The sequence below is a fragment of the Bos mutus genome, chromosome 18, assembly GCF_027580195.1.
Source record: "Bos mutus isolate GX-2022 chromosome 18, NWIPB_WYAK_1.1, whole genome shotgun sequence".
Taxonomy (NCBI): domain Eukaryota; kingdom Metazoa; phylum Chordata; class Mammalia; order Artiodactyla; family Bovidae; genus Bos; species Bos mutus.
This window is the reverse complement of record NC_091634.1, coordinates 13,341,596-13,363,163: the sequence shown is the minus strand read 5'-3', so window position 1 is coordinate 13,363,163 and position 21,568 is coordinate 13,341,596. Positions and strand designations below refer to the sequence as shown.

The following is a 21,568-nucleotide window of genomic DNA, read 5'->3' as shown; positions in this document are numbered from 1 at the left end:
GGAAGCCGGCACTGCCTGCTGCCTCTGATTAACTTTCTGATAACTTTCCTGTCACACTGTCCTTACTACGAAAGCCTTCTACGTTGTGTTAACTTCTTGGTTTGCCATACAGAATGCTGCCCCATCCATGAATTTTTAAATAATGCAAATTAGATCTTAATTTACTCAGTTAAACCTTGTTTTTTGCTAACACTCCTAAAAGTGGTAACTCACTCACCACATGATCACCAGTTGTTTGGCTCCATGTAAGAGGACCCAGGTCCAAAGGGCTTGAATTAGAAAGAAATGCATTACTTCACACACAGCAAGAAATCCAGAGGTGTAGGGTGTTTCAGGGTTGTTGAAGTCAGACATTTAAGAAAATTTAATTTTACTTCCAAAAGAATTTTAACTTAAAAATACATGTATTTATCAAGTGCCAACTAATCACCAGGCCCAGAAGTGGAGACACAGCAGAGGAAGCAGAGCCCCTCGCCTGGCTCCGTGACTCAAGTCCTTCTGCCCAGACCTCCTCGGCCTGACAGGCGAGCCCCCAGGGGCTGGCACTGCCCCCCTCACATGGCATATCCAGAGGTGGTACGAGGAGTCTGAGCTGCCCACTCCCCTTTTTGATTTAGCTCTACAGAGGTATTTACGTGCAGTGAAATAAACCCATTTTAAGTGCACAGCGCAGCAAACCCCAAAAGGTTCCCTCTTCCACTTGCTGGTTTTACCACGTTTTCGTGCGCAGTGTCTCTGTGTGCTGGGTTCTCAGCTTTCTGGAATGGTATCGTCGTCCGGTATGGAATCTTCTGAATTTTGCTCCATTCACAGAACATTATTTTTCTCGCACACCTGTAGTTCCTTCCTTTTCACTACTGCATAATATTCATTTAAGAGGGATTTATTGACTCCATGCCAGGTTCTGGAGATAAAGTGGCGACAAGAACAGGCTTTGTCCCCATCCGTGTGGATTTATCGATCTCAAGGGAGAGACAGTCATTTAGATCATGAAAGCATCTCGCCTACCGTCTCATTGTGGCTGCTTCTTTGTGTTTGGATGTAGAATATCTTTTTGGTAGGTTCCAGTCCTTTTTTGTTGATGGTTGTTTGGTAGTTGTGATTTTGGTGTTTTCGTGTGAGGAGGTGAACTCAAGTTCTCCTACTCTGCCATCCTATCTCCCGTCTCCAGGAGACAGACATTTAGATGCTGATGTGTATCACAGGTAGTCAGGGCTGAGATGAGGAAAACCAATAGAGCAGAAGCCCAAAACAGACACCCAACCACCCTGGGGGATCAAGGAGGACTTCCTGGAGGAGGAGACATCTTATTTGAGACCTGAAAGATGTATGTGGTTACTTTTGAGAATGAGGTAGGAAGAAAGAGGGAAGCTTCAAAAAAAAGAGAAAAACATGTACAAATGCTTAGAGATGAGGAATCTGGAGGGCTAGACCAGCACAATCCAAGAGAAACATCATGAGAACCACAAATGTAATTTAAAATTTTTTAGTAGCCACATCAAAAAAAAAAAAAAGGAAAATTAATTTTAATAATATATTTTATTTAACCTGATATATCCAAAATATTACCATATTAACATGTGAACAGTATAAAAGCTATTAATGAGACATTTTACATTCTCTTTTTGCACTAAGTCTCTGAGATCTGGCCGGTATTTTACACTAAAGTACATCTCAGGCCACACAAGCCACATTTCGAACCCTCCACGACCACACATGGCTGGTGGCTGCCTTACTGAGCAGAACAGCACAGCAAGACCCTTGTTACTCAAAACACTGGCCTCGCTTGGGAGCTTGTTAGAAATGCAGAATTCTCAGTCCCCCTCCCCAGACCCACTGATTCAGAATCTGCATTTTAACACGATCCCAGGGGACTTATATGTACATTAGTTTAAGAAATATGGGTCCAGTTCTGCCTGAAACACTTCTGTGGCTTCCCACTGCCCTCATGAGAAACCCCAGGTACTGGCCCTGGTAGTCATTCATTCATTCGCTCATTCATTCCTGTTACTGCGCGCCTGCTGTGCGCCAGGCCGGGTGCTGGGTGATCCTGGGACACAGCAGGAACACAGACAGACCTGAGTCATGGAGCCCCCAGGCAGTTAAAGGTAAGTACCCAGATCCCTGTTTTCCTTTAGACTGTGTTAAACACACTGTGCTGAGGTGAAGTTACGGTGTGCATGGGGTGTAACGGGAGGTTGACCTGGCTTGAGTGGAGGGGCGGCCAGAAACGAACCCAAATAAGGAAGAGGCCACTATCGCGGCAGAGAGCCACACGCAGGTGAAATGTCCCGCTGCAGGGGACGGGCTGCCAGGCAACTCGGCCGGCCTCGGTCACTAAGAGGGATCGTTTTCAGGCTTCAGGGCCATGTGGAGAAATGCCCGGAGGGGATCGGGTTACGGGGAACGAGCCAGTGATGGGGCTGCAATACTGTCACACCGGCAGAGATGCCTGCATTTGGAAAGCCCACGGGGAGGAGCTGGGCTCAGGAAGATGGTCAGTGTGCCCACAGCGGGAGGACTTAGAGCAAGGAAGTTGGGTCCCTTTTGCTTTGAAGGCCATGTCTTCTGATAAAACACCTGAATTGCTTTAAACTAACTGAGCAGGGAGGGAACGTGTGCAGGATGTGGAGGGAACAAGAATGGCCACGTGCTGTAACTGCTGAAGCTAGGTGATGGGGGCACGGGCACTCATTAGACTCTTCTCTCCGCCTTGGCGCATGTTTGAAGTTTCTCCTTAAAAAAACAAAACAAAGTTAAGTGTTTTTCTTCGCAAGTAATTGGGGATGTTGAAAAAAATATTTTTGGCACCTGGAGAAGAAAGTCTTTGAAGCTCTTCTGAAAAGAAGAAACTGCAGTATTAGAAATGTGAGCATCTCAGGGAATTTCCTGGTGATGCAGTGGTTTGGGCCCCGTAGTTCCACTGCAGGGGGCATGGGTTCAATCCCTGGTCAGGGAGTGTTAGATCCCATAAGTTGCCTGGCAAGGGCACCCCCCGGCCCCCCAACCCAAAAAAAAAAAACCAAAAAACCACTGTGAATGTAAGCATCTCCTTAAGAATGGAGCCCAAGGGGAAGAGGGTTGAAGGCACAGACAGTAGAAGCAATAGTATTCCTGGGTTCAAATCCCAGGGCTGCCACTCACTACCTATGCGACCTGAAGCAACTGATTTCAACTCTGAACTGAAAAACTGGGATAACAGCAGCTGCCTCCTAAGGGCTGTGTTAGGTTGTTACTGAATTAATGCACACAGAGGGCTCAGACTGGTGCCTGGCTTGAAGCAGTGCATGTAAATGTTGGCAGTGGTTATCACAGCACGTGCCAGGCAGATGTCAACACGGCAAAAGGTCTCAAGGCAGACGCACCTGCGGTTCCTTTACAGAATTGACTGTCCCAGTAGTCTGTATCAGAGGGAAAGTCAGGAACTCTCCCAACACCGATGTATTGATACTTTAGTAACCTTCCCTTACACATACAAAATCCTTTTCTACAAGTCAGTTGTTCCAAAGGCTTGTGAAACACCCTCTAAGTAAGTGACTTAAGTTCTGTTTATAATGATAACTGAAGACTTCACGGTAAAGAGGTTCCCTAAGTTGATGGGACCTTGAAAGGAATCCTATAAGCACTCAGAAGTCAGTCTGGGGTGACTGAAGGTTATAGACACACCCCTGTTCTCTTCCTGCCCTGGTGGAATGGTTTAGGTGATATTTTACAAATGATTCCTAAAAGGTTTTTTCCTCTTAAACACAATGTGATTATTGTCTTTTGTTTAGTTAACTCTTTCTCCCACAACAGCTACTGGTGTGTTCTGTTAGTATTCAACAAAAACATGTTTGTTGCAAAAAATACTTTAAAGTGAATCTCCTCTCCCCTACTTTCAACATGCAGAAATGACCACTGGTTTTACATTTTGTCCATCATCTTTACAGATGATGTCTGGGAGTGTTTCAAAATAATACGAGTGGGAAGAAAGCGGGTGGTGTATGTGGAATGGGCAGGGCTGGCGGGACTGAAGGTCACGGGGCTGAGCGAGGGTGCACGCTGAGGCCCAGGTGAGAGTGAGGGCCAAACTCTAGGAAGAGAGGAAGTGAGTTCAGTGTGTCTGTGGCTTAGGCAGTCGGGGGGACAGGCGGAGCAAGTCAGGGACCAGGTCACACCACACACTCAGTGTCAGTCTATGGCATGAGGACTCGGTCCTGAGGACGCTGGAGAAATATGGAAGGACTTCAAGCAAGAGGGTGTGATAAGATCTGGGTTTCACAGAGATCCCTCAGCCGTCCAGTGGAGGTGGGTTAAAGGGGGAGACAGGAGACCAGGCAGAGACAAGGTAGGATAGGACAGAGCTGGACCAAGGCAGGGCCATGACAGATGAGAAGGGGCAGGTGGTCAAGCCCTGGAGGAGGATGGTAGGATGCAGGTTGGGGAGGGAGGCGGCATCAAGGATGAAGCCTTGAGCTCTCTCTGGGAGCCAGGTATGCGACACCCCTGTGACAAGGGCCAAGAAGAGGAGCAGGTTTGCAGTTTGGGACATGGTGAGTATAGGGGTCCGGGGCTGAGGGCAGGATGGAGAGAGGGCTTCTGGGGCCCAGGGAGGAGTCGGAGCTAAAGGCGGAGAGTGGGCATCATCAGTACAGAGGCAGGAAACAGATCACAAGAGGGTGAGATGGCCCAGAGGCAGGAGGAGAGAAGAGCCCCCCACCAGCCTCTGATTTAAGGGGTCAGTGAAAACAGGAACCTCTTGCAAAGAAGCAAGACACAGGAGAAAAACCAGGGGACACTTGTCATAGAAACCGAGGAGAGCATGTCCTTACAGAAACGGGAATGGCCCGCCATATTTGCTAAGATGGCCCATAGGATGAATACCAAAAAGTGCCCACTGAGCCGGGATTCTCAGCCCAGAGAAAGAAATTACAAGAAAACGAGGGCAGAAGGAACCCTCTGGAGACTGGATGAGAGACCATTATGGACTCAAATAGGTTTATTTGTATACACTGATATCTGTATATATACACACACAAATACAAATGTGTGTGTACATGGGTTTCTGCGTATACATTTCCCCAGCTCTGTCAGCTGAGAGACAACGGAGACACCTCAGGTGCAATGACCACGCTCAGTGCCCAGTTCTTGGTTTCCAATGCCACCCTCCATCAGAGCAACTGGGGCTACCTGCAGAGGGGCTGAGTCCAGGGCTGGGCAAGTAAATGTGAGAGGAACTGGCACATCTTACAAGTGCTGAAGAATAAGGAAAGTGCTCGAGGGAAAAAATAAGAATACAGAGCCAACCTGGAAGAGCCCCTATGGCCAAAACTGGAACAAGTTGAGTGAAAAAGTTAATTATGATAGTATTGGGTTGGATGCAGAGAATAAAATATCCATGAGTCCGCACTGATACGACTGTACAAATAAATGGGATAGAAGGGACAAACCTCCCTACAGAATTCCCAGTAAGAAAAGAGGAAATCAGAAAAGCATCCTTAGAACACCACAGTAACAACTGCTGCTGAGCAGCTTCACTGAGGAATACCAAATGAGCGGGCGGAACGCTGAGGGGACCGCTCAGGAGACCCTCACAGGGTCTTCCCGTATTTATCAATTACTGTGGCGGTTTTGACATATGAGAACAAATTCTTTGTATTTTCTCTCCAGGAATTGGAGCTTCTGGGCTGGATTTTGTGACTAGTTTCTAAAAGGCATAAGGAAAAGGAAAACCCTATGAGAAACCTGGCAGCCAGCACCAAAAGGAAGTGATCCGGGTTCCCATCACCTGAGTGGTACTCTTTGCCCAAACCTACACTCCTGGTGTAGCCAGGAGAAGAACATCAGACGACCCCAGACTGAGGGGCGTCCTACCCCATACCTGACCGGGAAGGCCATGGGAGGGAAAGACAGACTGTCACAGAGTGGCGGACACGGGATGAACAACTGCGACACGGCGTCCTGGAACAGAAGAGCATTAGTCAATTCCACCCGTTCTTCCACTAAAGCGAATTCTGTTAGCAGAATAGTAATCGGTGTTCATTGCTTAGTTTTCACAAATGTACTGCAATTAAGTAAGATGCTAACATTAGGGGAAGCGGAAGGAAGTCTCTCTATTATCTTTGCAACTTTCCCGTAAATCTCAGAAAAAGCTTAAGTATCTATTGACTTGGCTACATAGTCACCACCTGCATCCCAGACTCCATCTCATGGGTTCTCGACTCCAGGAAGTCCTCCCTGATACCTTCAACGAGGTCACGTGCTTCACTGGGCTTACCTACCTCCCCCTTCCCGCCGTGACCCCCGTGGTCAGGGCTGTCTCCCCACTGGACAGGTGCTCTGGGAAGACAGGCCGGAGGCTGCTGCAGTCATCTCCAGGGTCCCCCTTACTTCCTGGGACCTGACCTTAGCCCTTTAAGTTCAGAGCCTGCCAGACCCCCCCACCTTCCTTGTCTCCCTACCCTTCCCCCAGTACACCAACTGTCACCAGCACTGTGATTATTTGAGGTGACCACCCTGTCCACAGCCCTTCCCAGCAGACAGACCTCACTGCAGGAGTCCTCCGTCCACGGTGGGTGGAGGGGGTTGGACACTGGACCCCAGCACTCTGACTTCTGTCTGGGGAACTTGGGACGGAAAAGCTGTGGGACCACGTGGGAAGACCCCATAGAGTCAACGCAAGAGCCCCCCAGGGCCAGCCTAGCGGCTGCAAACAAAAACATCAACTGCAAAGAGCAGCGGGGGCCCACAGGGCCTGGGGGAAGCAGGGTCACTGCCCCGTGTTGACTCTCTTCTCTGTCATCACCCACAACCAGCCCACTGTGGGGTCTGCCTTCAAAACGCATCCGGACGACTGCTCAGGCCTCCCCACGCCCTCATCCAGGTCACCGTCCCCTCCCCACAGGCTCCCTGCTTCCACTCCCAGATCTCAGGTCCATCCACACACTCCCTCCCTTAGTGAACTCATCCTGGACCTTATAACCATGACATCACCAACAACTCCATGTTTCTGTCTCCAGCCCAGACGGCGCCCCTGAACACCAGACTCCTGTACCTGCTGGGGTGCCTACCACGACCACGGGCTCCTTCACACAGTGAAACAACACTCTGCTCAGGCTAAAACCTTGCAGTCACTGACCCCCCCTTTCTCAACTCGCACCCCAATCCACTTCCACCACTACCAAGCTGGCCGAGCCACCACCTCTCAGCTGGATTGGAGCCGCAGCCTCCACGCTGGGCCTGCTTCCATTAAGAGGCCCCCAAAGCGGCCAGAGGAACCCCACTAGGACATGAGATGACGTCACTCCTCAGCTCAGGATGTTCCGACTGCTTCCCACCTCCCTAGGAATCAAATCAAGTCCTTCCCATGCCTGCCCCCGCCCCAATCCCCTGCGTGTCCCCCACCCCCATCCCCTTTCCACTCAGTCTGCTCCAGTTCACCCCTTTTTGCTCCTCCTACGCACTGAGCACATCACAGGACCTTTGAACTTGCTGTTTTTTCCCCCAAACAAAACAGGCGCACAGCTGGTTTCCTCCCTTTTGGTCAGGTCCCGTCTCCAATCGCATTTTCTGAGATCTCTCATTTAACCCCTCCACCTAAAATAGCAGCTCTTGTCGCTATCCCCTCCCCTGGCCTTCACCAATACTAAGGTAAGGGAAAGTAAGTGAAGTCGCTCAGTCGTTTCTGACTCTGTGACCCCACGGACTGCAGCCTATCAGGCTCTTCCATCCGTGGGATTTTCCAGGCAAGAGAACTGGAATGGATTGCCATTTCCTTCTCCAGGGTATGTTCCTGACCCAGGGATTAAACCCGGGTCTCCTGCACTGCAGGCAGACACTTTACCGTCTGAGCCACCAGGAACAAAAATACTAACTTTTGTTAACATCATCTACCTGTCCCCGCTAGAATGTTAAGTTCCAATGAGGACAGGGCTCTTGAGCATCTTATTTACTATTATAAAACCAGCACCTGAAACAGTACTGCATATCTGATGAATCAACAAATAAAACCCAGACGTTGGCTCCAAGTAACAGAAGGCCCTATTCAACTTGGCTTGAATGATTTAAAAAAAGAAGCTTTATTGGATCCCCTAATAAGAAAGTCCTGAACTAACTCTTCTCAGATGCGGCCTGATCCAGCACTTCAACAACATCCCCAAGGACCTGATGCCTGTCTATCCATTAGGCCTTCCGAGAGAATGGCTGTGCCCTACGGCCACAGCCCACCTGGGTGCGTGCTTAGCCGTGATCATCTTCCCTGCCGTGGGTTAGGTGTCTGCCCTCTGACAGACCCTGTGCTCCTCATGGCAACCTTCTGAGATGACAAGTATATTCTAGACTTTACGATGAAGAAATGGAGCCTCAGAAAGGTGAAATCACTTATCTAAAATCATATCGCTAGTAAGTGGAGGAATTAACGCTTTAATTCCTCTTATGACCCCTTCTTTAACCATCATGGAGATTTTAACGCTGGTGACCATGATGCTGGTAATAGCCATGATATGCTCACCATGTGTATCCTGCTGGTCCTCCACTAACTTCTCTGTGCCCTGGTTTTCTAATACACATAATGACAATAATAATACTACCACACAGGGTGACTCTGAGGGTTAAAAGAGCTAATACATAATATGGACTTCACTGGTGACTCAGACGGTAAAGAATCTGCCAGCAATGCAGGAGATTTGGGTTTGATCTCTGGGTGGGGAAGATCCCCTGGAGGAGGGCATGGCAACCCACTCCAGTACTCTTGCCTGGAGAACCCCATGGACAGAGGAGCCTAATGGGCTACAGTCCCTGGGGTCACAAAGAGTTGGACACGACTGAGCGACTTAACACTTCTCATTACACTTATTACTAATACATAAAATGGTCAGATCTCAAAAAAAAAAATCTGTCTCAGTTAGCTATTGCCAGGTAACAAGTCCCCAAACACCATGGCTTAAAATAGAAACCATTTATTTGCTTCTGATTCTGTAATTTGGACAAGGCTCTGAGGGGCAATGGGACTCAGGATGGCTCATCTCTACGCCATGTGGTGTCAGCAGAGAGCTGGGCTAGACTATCCAAGATGGTACCACTCATGGCTGATGTAGCACATCAGCTGGGGGCTGACTGGGCCTCCCTCTTTCCACATCTCTCTCCAAGGGGTGGTCCAGGGCTCCAAGAGAGTAAAAAGCACAAGCTTCTACTTCCTAAGGCCCAGGCCCCCCCAACCAGCACAGCATCACTTCCACTGGATTCTGTTGGTCGAAACAAATCACAGGCCAGCCTAGATTAAAAGGGAGGAGGAGACTCCACCTCTTCCCAGGAGAACCAGGAAAGAACACATGGTCTTCCTCAGTAGCAGCCACTTTAACTTCACGGCAATCAGCTTCCTCACAGGCGTCTCTACTTCAGTCCTCAATCCCCTACAGCCAGTTCCCCACACAACGCCCAAGGGAGCTTTTAACATACGTAACCGATCATGCCTCCTTCCACTGTTCAAAATTCTACAGCTTCCCAGGACTTCCTTGGTGGTTCAGTGATTAGGACCCTGAGCTTTCACTGCTGAGGGCACAGGTTCAATCCCTGGTCAGGAAACAGATCCTGCAAGCCAGCGCAGTGTAAAAAAAAAAACAAAAACCCAAAACCCAAAACAAACATTCTTCTACAACCTCCCAATGCACCTCGGGTAAAGACACAAACTCCTTACAGGATCCACATGGTCTGGCCTCTTTCTCCCCCTCAGCCTCTACATTCCAAGTCTCACACACACACTTGATTGGGTTAATATCCTTCATCACCTCATTTCCTAGGGTCCAGATGAGACATCCTGTCAAGTGTTCTCACAACACTCTACTTTGTAATTTCATATCTGTGTGATAAGTTAACAATCTGAACCTCCACCCCCGAGACTGAGTTCTCTAGGGAAACTCTTTTGTTCTCTGCTGCACTCTCAATTCTGAGCACAAAGCAGAGGCAAGATGAAATGCCCCTTGGATGTCACAGACCTCAGCAAATTTTCAGGCAGCCCTGGGCACAGGGGATCAGCAGAGTCCCTAGGATGCTGGGATCGCTAACTACTATGAAATCACCCGTCCATTCATCTTGTAAATAGTTACTGGGCCTGTACTACATGTCAAGAGCTCTTCTAGGTGTTAGACAGAAAGCATGGAGTAGATAAAAGCTTCTGCCCTGATGGTCTGCTATGGGGGAAGACAGACAATAAGCAAGTTAAAGGGAGGACAAATATGAGTATCAGTGATCCAGTTCTAGAAGGGTTGTCAGGAAAAACCTCCAGAAGAAGGTAACATCTGAGTAAAGACCTAAAGGAGATGAAGATGAGCCTTGACTCTGTGGGAGAAGAGGGTTCAAGGTAAAGAGAACAGCAAGTGCAGAGTTCCTGAGGCCAGTATGGCTGGGGCAGAGGGAACAAGCCGAGGGGAGTGGATGATGTCAGACGGGTAACAGGGACACAGCATGCAGGGCCTTGCAGGCCACAGAGAGGAATGTGGTTTCTACCTTCTGTGAGATAGAGCCACACGGAATCAAGAGCAGGGAGGGGAATGTGACCAGATGCAGGCTTTCAGAATGTCCCTTTGGCTGCAAGTGAGGAACAGACAGTGGGGAGCAAGGAGACAAGCGTGGACAGAGCCAGGGTGACAGGAGTGGAAGTGGGAAGAAATGGTCAGGTTCTGAATATACTTTGAGAGTATTTGCTGATAGACTGGACTAGGGTATAATACAAAGAGGGGAGTTGAGACAACTCCAAAGCTTTTGATCTGAATAACTACAAGGATAGAGCTGACATTTAGTGAGAATGTGGGAGGAATACGTTTTGGGGAAAAGACCGGGAGTTCAGTATCTCTAGATATCCAAGAGGAGGTATGCTGGCAGTCAACAGATCAGGGGAGAGGTTCTGGGTAAATGTCTATGCTCATCACAGATTCCTTACAGGACTTACATGATCCAACTCCTGTGATGTCTTGATGCTCATCTTGCACCTTGCTAAGTCTGGTTTACTCACAGATCCTGAGCTCTCTACCTCCTGGCCACGTAATCTTGGGCTGTGCTTAGTTGCTCAGTTGTGTCCAACTCTTTGCGACCCCATGGACTATAACGCTGTTCATTAGGATTCTCCTGGCAAGAATGCTGGAGTAGGTTGCCATGCCCTCCTTCCCAACCCAGGGATCGAAACCAGGTCTCCCGCATTGCAGGCGGATTCTTTGCCGTCTGAGCCACCAGGGAAGCCCAAGAATAATGGAGTGGGTAACCGATTCCCTCTCCAGGGGAACTTCCCCACCCAGGAATCGGACCGGGGTCTCCTACATTGCAAGTGGATTCTTTATCAGCTCAGCTACCAGGGAAACCCTATCTTGGGCAAGTTATTTAATTTTTTCTACCATCGGTAACCTCGTTTACAAAAGGAAGATCATAGTAGTATCTCCTTCCTACGGCAATTCATTCAAAAAATACTATTAAGCATTTTTGATATGCCAAAATCTGTTCCACAGTGCTAGAGAGATCCCTCTCCCACACAGCCTGTGAAATCAGCCTTCTGGAAGTCTCCTCCACCCACATTCATCCTCCCCTCCCATCCAAGGGCCCTACCATGGTACAACCCTGGCATCTCCTGCCTAGGACACCACGGCTGCCATCCTGGGCTCCCAGACCCTAGTCTCTCCCGTCAATCTCTTCTGGCAGCTGGCAGCAAATTGGGTCTCTTCCCTTCTGGAAATTACCCCGAGGTTCCCCACTGCCCTCAGGACAAAGTCCAAGCTCCCTCAAGAGCCAACAAAATCCTCCACGACCTAATTTACACAGCCCTTTTCAATAAGATTTCCACTAACACGAATCACCTGCGATTCATTCACACACACCTGTTTCTCATCATTGCCTTCGCGCAAGCCATTCTGCCGCAGCACCGCCACCCCCAAACATTCCTCCGTCTTCAGGTCTCAGTTCAGACAGCACCTCCTTCCCCAGGAAGGTTTCCCTACCGGTGCCGGGCTGGTTCTCTCCGCGTTCCAAGCGGCTTCCGTTAGCGAATGCATGCAGATCCATAACGGGGCTCTTGCCCGTCTCTCCTACCGACTGGGGCTTCCCGCGAGCCGGACCCAACAAAGCAGCTAGCAATGCCCCATATTGTGGGGCCACTTCGGGCCTCCCCGCTTACCTCGTGATCACGAACGCCTAACTTGCATGCTCTCCCAGCACAGCGCGCAACCCACCTGCCGCCAGACTGGAGAACTCAACGCTCCGGAGAGTCTGGCCTAAACCACCCAATCACTACCTTCCTCTCCTCTACAGCCCGCCTCCAGCATCCGGGCCCTGGATGTCTCTGACTGCCGATTGGCTGCCTGGGAAGCCCCTAAGCGCGTGAGCGAAAAGAATTCTGGGCTCTGTAGTTTCGCAACGAAAACAGTGAAAAAGGAGTGCCAAGAACGCCATTTCCCAGAAAGCGCCGCGCACCAGTATCCTTTGAACCTGGCGGCTCTTGATTGGCCGGTTGGGGGACAGAAGTTTCCAAATTACCATGGAAACAGGCCCACTTACCTGGAACCCCGGTAATTTCCTTTTGCCTGAGAATCTAAAACATTTTGCTCAGCACTGATTCCAAAGAGTGACACAAGACGTGTGCATGTGTGAGTGGGGTGGGGGGTGGGTATGTAAATTCTGTTCGCATTGCTGCCTGCCATCCCCCAGATGGCACCAATAAGGCCTGCTACATGCACTCAGCACCTACTGAACGCCGGGCAGAATGAGCCACGCCTGTGCAGACTCTGCACAAAGCCTGGCTTCTCAGGACAGAACCTGATGTTCTCCATAGACAGCTGGCCCTTTACCTTTCAAGGTCTCTGTTTATCCGAGAAAAAGCCAGTGTGGGCTAGGAGCATATCCAGGATCGCTGTCTAGGATTCCACAGCCCCACGCCTCCTACAGGCCCATGTCTGTGCCATAACTTCCCCAGGGACCGGGGCCTCACCCCAACCACAAAGCTCTGCCAGCACCCCTTCCCCAAACACCGTTCCCCATGCCTCTGAGGGCGGGGTGAGGGGAGCCAAGGGCCTGCAAACGCTCAGGCGGGCATGTGAGAAAGCTCTTTACTGGGGGGTACAGCAAGGAGGAGCAAGGCCATCTCCCCCTACCTGCCCCCACCCCTCCTAGGGCCCTGGGGTGAGAGGGGTCTCCCCCACCCCACTGGACCACCACTGTCTTTGGTACAATAAATAGAAAACAAGGGGAGAGAGGGGGCCAAGGGTCCAGTCCTTAGTGGGGAGGTGAGCCTCAACCCCTCTCCTTGAACCCCTGCCCCAGGCCCCAATCAGTGCAGGCCTCACCCGCCCCCGCTGGGTAGCAGCAATTCCAGTCAAGGGGAGAGATGAGGATGGGAGCCCAGGGCCCCCGGATGGGGGGGTATGGCTTCAGGAGGGGCCCCAGGGAGGGGGCAGGGTCATGAGCTGGCTGCCGTGCTCTGGGGTACACCACGGAGGCCCAAGCGAGGCCCCAGGGTGGTAGGGTCATCGGGGGGTGGGAGGGGTGGACGACCCCCTGTCATCCGAGTCCGGAGGGCTGAGGCAGCTGGGTGCTGGGGGGCAGGCGCTGGGTGAGGTGGGGAGCAGTCTGGGGGCCCGCCCACCAGGCTCACATCCATCAGCTCCGGGGGTGGTGGTGAGGTTGGTGATGGGGGACGACCAAGGCATCGGGGTTGGGCGGGTAACTGGGCTCCAGCCCCTGGCAGTGATGAGGCAGAGGCAGGGGCCTGATGTGTCTTGTGGGGCACATCCCCCCCGGCCCAGGGGCGCAGCGGCTGGGAGGGCGGAACCTAAAGGAGCAAAGCAACGGTGGGTGATGGAGACCTGGGTTCTGAAGCCCCAAACTGCCCACCACCCTCCTCCTAAGTCCCCAAGACCCCATTACCTGGGGGCTGTTCATCTCACAGTCAGTGATGGGGGGCCCAGGGCCCCCACAATATCGGTTGCTATAGCGGTAGGTCCTGTTGTCACTGGAGGAGCCACTGGAGCCTCCTGGAAGTGCCAAGGAAGGAGAGAGGCTTAGCAAGGAAAGGGAGGGGGGGTGGTCTTCAGGTGGCTGAGTCTGGTTCATGGCCCAGGCCCATTCAAAGGATCAGACACAAGTGAGATTAGGGGTCAGGGTTCAGTTGGGTGTCAGAGAGTCAAAACAAGTTTTAGAGATCTGAGCCCAAGCTCAGAGAGACGCTCAGGGATCGTCTGCGCTCCCCTGCTCCACCCACTGTTGAGTTCAGGATCTCGTAGTTTCAAAGCTCTAGGCCAAGGCCCAGGTGACAAAGCTATTCCCCACCCCACCCCCATCCCCCCGCCCCACACCCCCCAATCAGAGCTACCCGACCCTCATCCGGCACTGAGCACCCACCGGAGCTGGAGATGGAGCTGGCGGTGCTGGAGGAGGGGCAGGTGTCGAGGGGTGCGGGCGAGGTGGAGGCACTGCTGCCCGCCGGGCCCGTGTTGGTGGCCTCATCAGCCGTGCGGCGGAAGAAGCCGTGCTGCAGCGCCCCCAGCGGGCTGATGCGGGCGGCGGGCTCATACTCCAGCATGCGCAGCACCAGGTCCTGGAAGCGGAGGTAGTCGGCGGGGCTGTGGCCCGGCTCCCCCGCCCGCCGGCCCCCGGGCCCGCCCGTCTGCACGCCCAGCACCTCCTGCAGCCGCCGTGTCCCAGGGCCCTGGTAATCCTGGCAGGGGGAGGTGGGAGGGGGGGCAAGAGAGTGGCCGTCAGTGGGCAGGAGGGGCAGGGAGACACACACGGGGAAACAGAGGCACAAGAGAGAAAGTGGAAAAAGAGAAGCTAAGAAGAGCTGTGCGGTGGGTAGTAGGAGAGAGGGGGTGGGCGGGGGAGGAAGGAAAGGACAGACAGGGAAAGACACAGGGAGAGGAAGCAGGGAGACGGAGGAGGGAGCCCCAAGTGTGAGAGAGTGAGGGGCCGCCGGGGTAGGAGGAGCGGCGTGGGGCGGGGGCCGCACCTTCCTGAGTTCCTTTGTCCTTCGTAGGGTCCAGCCGCCCCCAGGCAGCCGCTCAAAGTACTTTCGAGCCTTGGGCGCCTGGTCCAGCATGGGGGCTGGTGGGATGCCCAGCACCTCCACGATCCGGTTCATCTGGTCCACCTGAGAGCAGGCGGGCCGTCAGGGTCACTGGGCCGGCCGGGCCTCCACCCCCTCCTTGGGAGCACACCCCCTCCTCGGGAGCACACCTCATTGGAGCCACTGAAGAGGGGCTCTCCAGTGTGCATCTCCACCAGGATGCAGCCAAGGGACCACATGTCAATGGCCAGGTCGTAGGGAGTGCCCAGGAGCACCTCGGGCGAACGGTAGAAACGGCTCTGGATGTACTGGTAGATCTGGAGAAGGGGAGAAGGCAACCATCAGAGGTCCCAGCCTCTGTTACGAGAACAGCCCCAAAGCTAGGAGGGCCGACCGAGGGCAAGCCTCCTGCCCCCAACACTTGGGACGGGGGGCGCCAAACCCTCATGTTATCAGCACCAGCTTGCTGGAATCACCACCACTATCGTACTTATCGGCTTCAGGGCTCTCTGCCGGCCTAGTCTGGTCCTGAGCCCCTCTAAGTCACCAGGGGCTGGCAGCCGCCAAACCTAGGCCCTTCCCACCCTCCCAAACCAGATCCTTTTCAAGCCACTACCAGCATCATCTTAGCTGCAAAGTTGAAAAGCCTCGCCCCTTCCATCCCCAGCTTTAAGAGCACAGGGTAAACAAAACTTTGCAGAGCGCCCCAGCCTTTCAGGCTCACAGCCACCCAACTATCCCTCTGCCCACCCCCTCCTCAATCTGGCAAAACTGGCCCTGTCCCCTCAGGCTCCGCTCTCCCCTCTCCTTCGGGCAGTACACCCGGTGGCCCTCTCCCTCTCTTGGCCCCATCCCAAGCACCGTAGCTCAGGTATCAGGCTGCACGTGACAAGGCTATCCCCGCCTAGCCTCGCCCCGAGGACCCAGGCCGCCAGTCGGCCCCGCCCACAGCCGGGCCACACCCACACCGAGCCCCGCCCCCGGGGCTGGGCCGCACCCGCTGGCCGAGCTGGCAGGAGCTGCCGAAGTCCACGATCTTGATGGCGCTGCGCTTGGGGTTGCAGAGCAGGATGTTCTCGGGCTTGAGGTCGCAGTGAATGATGCTGAGCTCGGGCGTGGCCAGGAAGAGCAGCGCCGTGCAGAGCTGCTGCGCCAGCTTCCGCGTCAGGTTGAGCGAGACGCCGCGGAAGTGCGTGTTGCGCAAGAGGTCGTACAGGTTGTAGGAGAGCAGCTCGAACACCAGGCACAGGTGGTTCCGGAACATGAAGTGCCGCTTCAGGTGCACTGCCGGGAAGGGGGCGGAAACGGGCCGAGCAAGAAACTGAGGCTCTGCGAGGGCTGCGGCCCACAGTCACAGAGAGGCTGCTTCTCGAGCACAGACCAAACTGGAGTTTGCTCTGCGTGCTGGGTGCATGCGTGCTAAGTCGCTTCAGTCGTGTCCCACTCTTTTCGACCCTGTGGATTGTAGCCCACCAGGCTCCTCTGTCTATGTGATTCTCTACTGCCTACTAATTGGAACGTTTTCATATGTCCACAATTTCATTTACAGGAAGTTAATCTCTTTTCTAATCTCTGTCAGACTTTGTGATTAAACCAAAGAGGAAGTTTCTATTTGCTGCTGATGGGTTTTTAATACCGTCCTACACTTCATTTTATAACACTGTTTTTAGTCTCAGTTCTATTTTTGTGACAAAGGGTACTCGCTTTCCATTTACCGTAAGGATGTGTATCTTCCCTTTAAAAGAAACACAGACTCCTTCAATCTACTTGATTTTTCTAAGAGGAATCAGTACAGCAAAGAGGACAAATATGCACACACAGTAAAGGCTCTGGAGGTCAGCGCCTGGTCAAATGACAGCTCTGCCGAGTACAAACGCGGCGACCTGCTGCAAGTGATGGCACCTAACTGCCTCTGTTTTTCCATGTCCAAGCTGTGGGTAATCTGTGATGAGGGTCACCAAGTTAATGTGTGTCAAGTTCTTCCAGTAGAGCCTGACCCCTTAGTGAGCACTCAATCAACTGACCAGCATTCTCATGTGAACAGGGTACGGTGAAAGTGGCAAGCCTGCCCTGAAGACCTCAGCCCCTGCCCGTAAGGGGGGGCCCACCCGAGCAGCCCTGCCCCAGGCCTCACCTATGTAGTACTTCATCTCTGTGTCGTGCTGGTTCATCAGCTCCAGCAGCCGCAGCTCAATCTGGGCCTGGTTCAGGAAGGCTTTCTTGTTCTTGATGATCTTAATGGCCACCAGCTCCTGGGTCTGATGGTCATAGGCCTTCACCACCTGTGATCACAGGCCGTCACAATGTGAGGGAACGGGGGCACAGGGAACAGAGCCAGGGACCACCCCTCTCTCCAGCAAGGACACCCACCGATACCACCACCAGTAATACTACTCATTCAAAACGGCTGTTTACCCACAGCCAGACGCTAGGGTAAACACGGGACACAGCCTTATGTGGGGAGTCCTGTTGTTTGCACTATTTTATAGAAAAGGAAACTGAGGCACAGGTAACCAACTGACTGCACTGGGACAAGTGGCCCCGCGCGGAGCTCGAAGCCACTGAGCCCACTGGCTGTGGGTGGGGGTCAATACCAGGGGGTGCCCGTACCTCCCAACCCCTGGATCAAGGTCGGGTGAGGGGCATCCCGCACCTGGCCAAAGGAGCCTTTGCCAATGAGTGAGTCGATCTCATAGCGCTCCAGCCAGCGCTCGCCGCTGCGCACGATGTAGTCATGGTTGTCATCGTCGTAACCGTGGTTCAGGACCTTTTTCTCCTTCTTGGTGCTCGAGTCCTGAGGTGGCGCCTGCTGGGCCCGCCGCTTCTTCTTCGCATAGTACACCTGCCCAGCCGGCCAGGAGACGGGGAGCGGTGAGTGACAGGTTGTCAGGACCCCTCTGCGCCCAGCCTGTATCCCCGCTCCTCTGCCCACCTCATTGATGTGCTTGTAGGTCTTGATGAGGTCCACGGAGAGCTTACGCAGCGGGGCCGAGGTTGCGTCTCGGAAGGCCAGGGGCAGCCTCCGCGGCAGGAGCCGTACTTCCGGCAGCACCTGGGGACAGGCAGGGTGACCAGTCGGTGGGCACTGAGGGAGGCCTCCACCCCTACCTCAAGGGGGCGAACTCTGTGGGCTGTTGGCTCACCATTACCACACGGGTTATTTATCTGGTCACTGACAACCCCACTAGAATTTAAACTCCCAAAGGACAGAGACTTGACTTATTCTCACTTCCTCTCCTGAGCCTGGAGCAGGGCCTCACACAGAGTGGGTGTTTATGAGCAATTTGCTGAGTGAATCACGAAGTGAATGATTTACCCCTGACCTTTCATCACACACCTTGATTCTTTTCTAAACCTCAGTTGGAGAGGTTGGAAACCTGGGCTCTGACCCTCCCCATCCTTCAGTGGAGACCATCCATCCCGGGACTGCCTCCCAGAGGGGCTCCCTATCTTGCCTCGTCCTCACCCTTTGGGGCCTCCCCACCCTGCACCCCTTCTCTGTGCCTCTCTGCCCAGTTTCTTCACCCTGAGGATCGTGGATCCTCATACTCCATCCTGTTTCAAGCTCTACAGCTCAGTCTTCAGTCTACCCTTGAAGCTCTTAACCCTGCACTCCCAGGCCCGGCTGGCTCCAAAATCCTTCAGGCTCAAGCTTCTTCCCTTTGAACTCCTCCAGATCTTTCACTTTGGATTTTTTTTTTTTCTTAATGAGTATTTATTGAGTGTTTACTGTGTGCCCGGCACTGTTCTCAGCATTTCCAACTGCATTTCATGAACTTGTTTAATCCTCACAACGCTGTGAGGTAGGCATCGGGTCCCATTTGACAGAACAGGGAAGTGAAACATGTGGAACCTAAGGAAATAACCACTGTGCCTGGACGGGAGCCCAGGCTCTCCAAATCCCGACTCCTCCAGCGACTCCTCTCTATCTTCCACTCCCAAGGCACCCTTCACGCCCGGCAGACTGTCCTGGGCAACCACATCATCTTTTTTGGCCCCAAGATCCTTCTATCCCAGCCTCCCCCTTCCCCAGGCAGGTGAGGAGCCAGCGGAACGCGTACCTGCGTGTGCTCCTGGGGCCCCGGGAAGCCAGAGAAGGGACCATGGCCCGGTGGGACAGCCATGGTGGGCTCAGAGGGCCGCAGGGGAGCGAGGCCTGGAGCGGGAGCCCGGCCGGGGGGCGCCTTCTCGCATCCTGCACCTCGGCTGCCACCGCCGCTGAGACCTGAGAGGGGGCGGGGTGGGGGGGAGAGGGGGGACATGGAACAAGGGGATGTGTTGGCCAGTGCCAAGCAAGAAAGAGGTGGGCAGCAGAGAGAAGGCGGGGCCCAGAGCAAGGAGGAAAGGGTGCAAGGGGTCAACAGGTGGCAGTGAAGAGCGGACAGAGAGAAGTGGCGGTGGGGGCACAGCAGAGTCCCCAGCAAATGATGACCAGATACATGAAGCAGGCGGCACGCAGAGAACACGGGAAAGGGAACAATTGGGAGCCAGGCAGGAATGTGGGCCGTGACAGGAAAGGACAGAAAGACATGAATAATTGGGGGGAGGAAGAGAAGAGAGAAACCACAGACAGCACAGGGAGTTGGGTTCACGCTCTCCTCCCCATTTCCACTTATGGCTCTCCTCAGGGCCCCTCCTGGAGTCTTCTCTGAACGTCAGGGCCTTGTCTTACCACAAGACGGTCCCTCCACTTCAAGGTCTACACTTCCCAGTAGGTCCCCCAATCCAGAGAACTCTAGGCTCCCTCCCAAACCACAAGGGAGTCTTCCGGCCCCCTCTAAATCACAGCAGACTCCTCTGCAGGCCCCTAAAACCACATCAGGGTCCTCAGAGAGCTCCCAACCACACCAAGGTTATCTGAGGACCCCTTTATAACAGAGTCCTAACCCCAAGGCATTCTCACCCACCAGGGTACACCCTTCTCAGGGGACCCTCCCCATGTGGTGCCAAGACCTCTTCCCTAACATTTCCTCCCACATCAGGGACCACCCTCCAGTAATTTCCCAAACCATATCCAGTTTCCGCATGCTACACCAGGGCCCTTCTCCACATTACTCCAAGCTGCTCCCCCCTCCCCCACTAGGGCCACTCCTTTGGGAAGCAAGGGGGAGGCGTTTCTATCCGCGCTTTAGAGTGGATCGTCCTTCTCTCCCCTACCATGGATCCTACCCCCACCCTCCCAACCAATATTCCTGTCAGGGCCCTTTCTCCAGTTACTCCTTCACACTACAGTCAATCCACAGCTGTGCCCATTCCTAGAAGTCCCCCAGAGCCAAATTCGCCAAATATCACAGAGTTCTCCCCTTCCAGAGTATCTTCTACACCAAACTCCTCTCCCCACGGGCCTTCTCCCCTGTCAGTCCTTTCTCCCATGCCAAGCCCTGCCACTCCACGATCCCTCCTCTCTCTTGGAGCTCCCCCACAAAACAATCTCTGCCCCGGGGCCCTCCCACAACAGGACCCTCTCTCCCAGCCTCCACCCCATACCCGGGTCAGGGCTGGCGCGCCCACGGGGGGCTGGAGCGCGGTGGGGCCCCCAGTTGGGTGGGCGAGCGGCCAGCATGGCGGTGGTGGCTGTGGTGAGGAGACAGCCGCCTGTCCCGGCCCTGCCGGCCCGGCAAGCCCCGCGGCGGGGAGGGCAAGCGGGACAGGCGGCCCGGTGGGTGACAACAGCAGGCAGCAGCCGCCGCCGCCAGGGGCGGGGAGAGAAGGAAACTAGGGTCAGCCCGGGGCACGCGGGGGAAGGGGAAAGCAGGTGGACGGGGGAGGGGCGGGTTAACCCTCGCCCCGCCGGCCCCGCCCAGCGCAGCCACCCGCCCCAGGGGACCCCGGCGTCCCGCCCCCCACCCTGGAGGCCAGCCCCGGCCTGAGGAGCCCAGGCGGGCGGGGCCGGACCGAACTTGGCAGTCCACACCTACCATGGCAACAACCGTGCCATTGGTCGTTGCTGCCAAGACATCAACCAATCACAGCGCAGGACAGCGGTTGCTAGGCGACGACGATGCGGCCGGCGGAGCCGAGCCCAAACAAAGGGCGGGAGCGAGGCCCCGCTACCCCCTCCTAAGACTGCTCCCTCCGGCTCGGCCCCTTCCAGGAATCCGACTATGAATAGCCAGGCAAAGCCTGCACCTGCCCGCCGCCCCCCTTCTCTCCTCCTTCGGCCTCGTGCTAAATCTCGCGGCGACGCAGGCAGGGCGGGTCCCAGACTACCCTCCCTCCCCGAGAGCGCGTGCTGCCCCCCGGGAGCTGCGTCCTTACCTGAGGGCACGGGCAAGGGAACTCAAGCTGCTCGGGAAGCCCGAGCTCAGTCCTGCCCACAGGCTGAAGATATCCGGCGAGCGCAGCGAGCCAGGGCCACGATTACCCAGTAATGCAACCAGCAAAATGGCGACCACAACAAACCGGCCCCCCGCCCCGGACTCCGCCCCCACCCCCCCCAAGCTGTTTCCCCTCACGTGACCCACGGCAGCGCTCCGCGGCTGCGCTCCGAGGACCTTACAGGGATCCATGCGCAGTGAGCTACCGACCCCGCCCAAGCGCCGAAGTCCAAGT

General features: G+C 54.1%; 1 protein-coding gene and 1 long non-coding RNA gene across 5 annotated transcripts in view; one reads left to right on the top strand and one right to left on the bottom strand.

Moving 5' to 3' along the window:
* The window catches only part of LOC138991773 (uncharacterized), a 30,808-nt gene extending 25,021 nt beyond the window's left edge, over positions 1–5,787 (top strand). The window contains exon 3 of the long non-coding RNA XR_011467662.1: positions 5,650–5,787. This is a non-coding gene — a long non-coding RNA (uncharacterized lncRNA). The remainder of the gene's footprint in view (positions 1–5,649) is intronic.
* Positions 330–21,428, bottom strand: DYRK1B (dual specificity tyrosine phosphorylation regulated kinase 1B). 4 transcript variants are annotated; one of them, XM_070387707.1, is made up of 12 exons: positions 20,504–20,705; positions 19,078–19,241; positions 17,949–18,068; positions 17,670–17,858; positions 17,151–17,298; positions 16,014–16,300; positions 15,187–15,333; positions 14,960–15,100; positions 14,636–14,671; positions 14,356–14,551; positions 13,882–13,988; positions 330–13,786 (listed from the first exon to the last, which is right to left on the bottom strand). In XM_070387707.1, exons 1-12 carry the CDS (start codon positions 20,577–20,579, stop codon positions 13,415–13,417), a joined length of 1,983 nt encoding a protein of 660 aa, XP_070243808.1. In that variant the 5' UTR covers positions 20,580–20,705; the 3' UTR covers positions 330–13,414. The 4 variants fall into 4 exon arrangements, with proteins under 4 accessions (XP_070243808.1, XP_070243810.1, XP_070243807.1 ...); XM_070387709.1 differs by lacking the exon at positions 20,504–20,705 and adding an exon at positions 21,275–21,428 and having other exon boundaries at positions 14,356–14,671; XM_070387706.1 differs by having other exon boundaries at positions 14,356–14,671; positions 20,504–20,704.
* Positions 21,429–21,568: the final 140 nt, after the last annotated feature.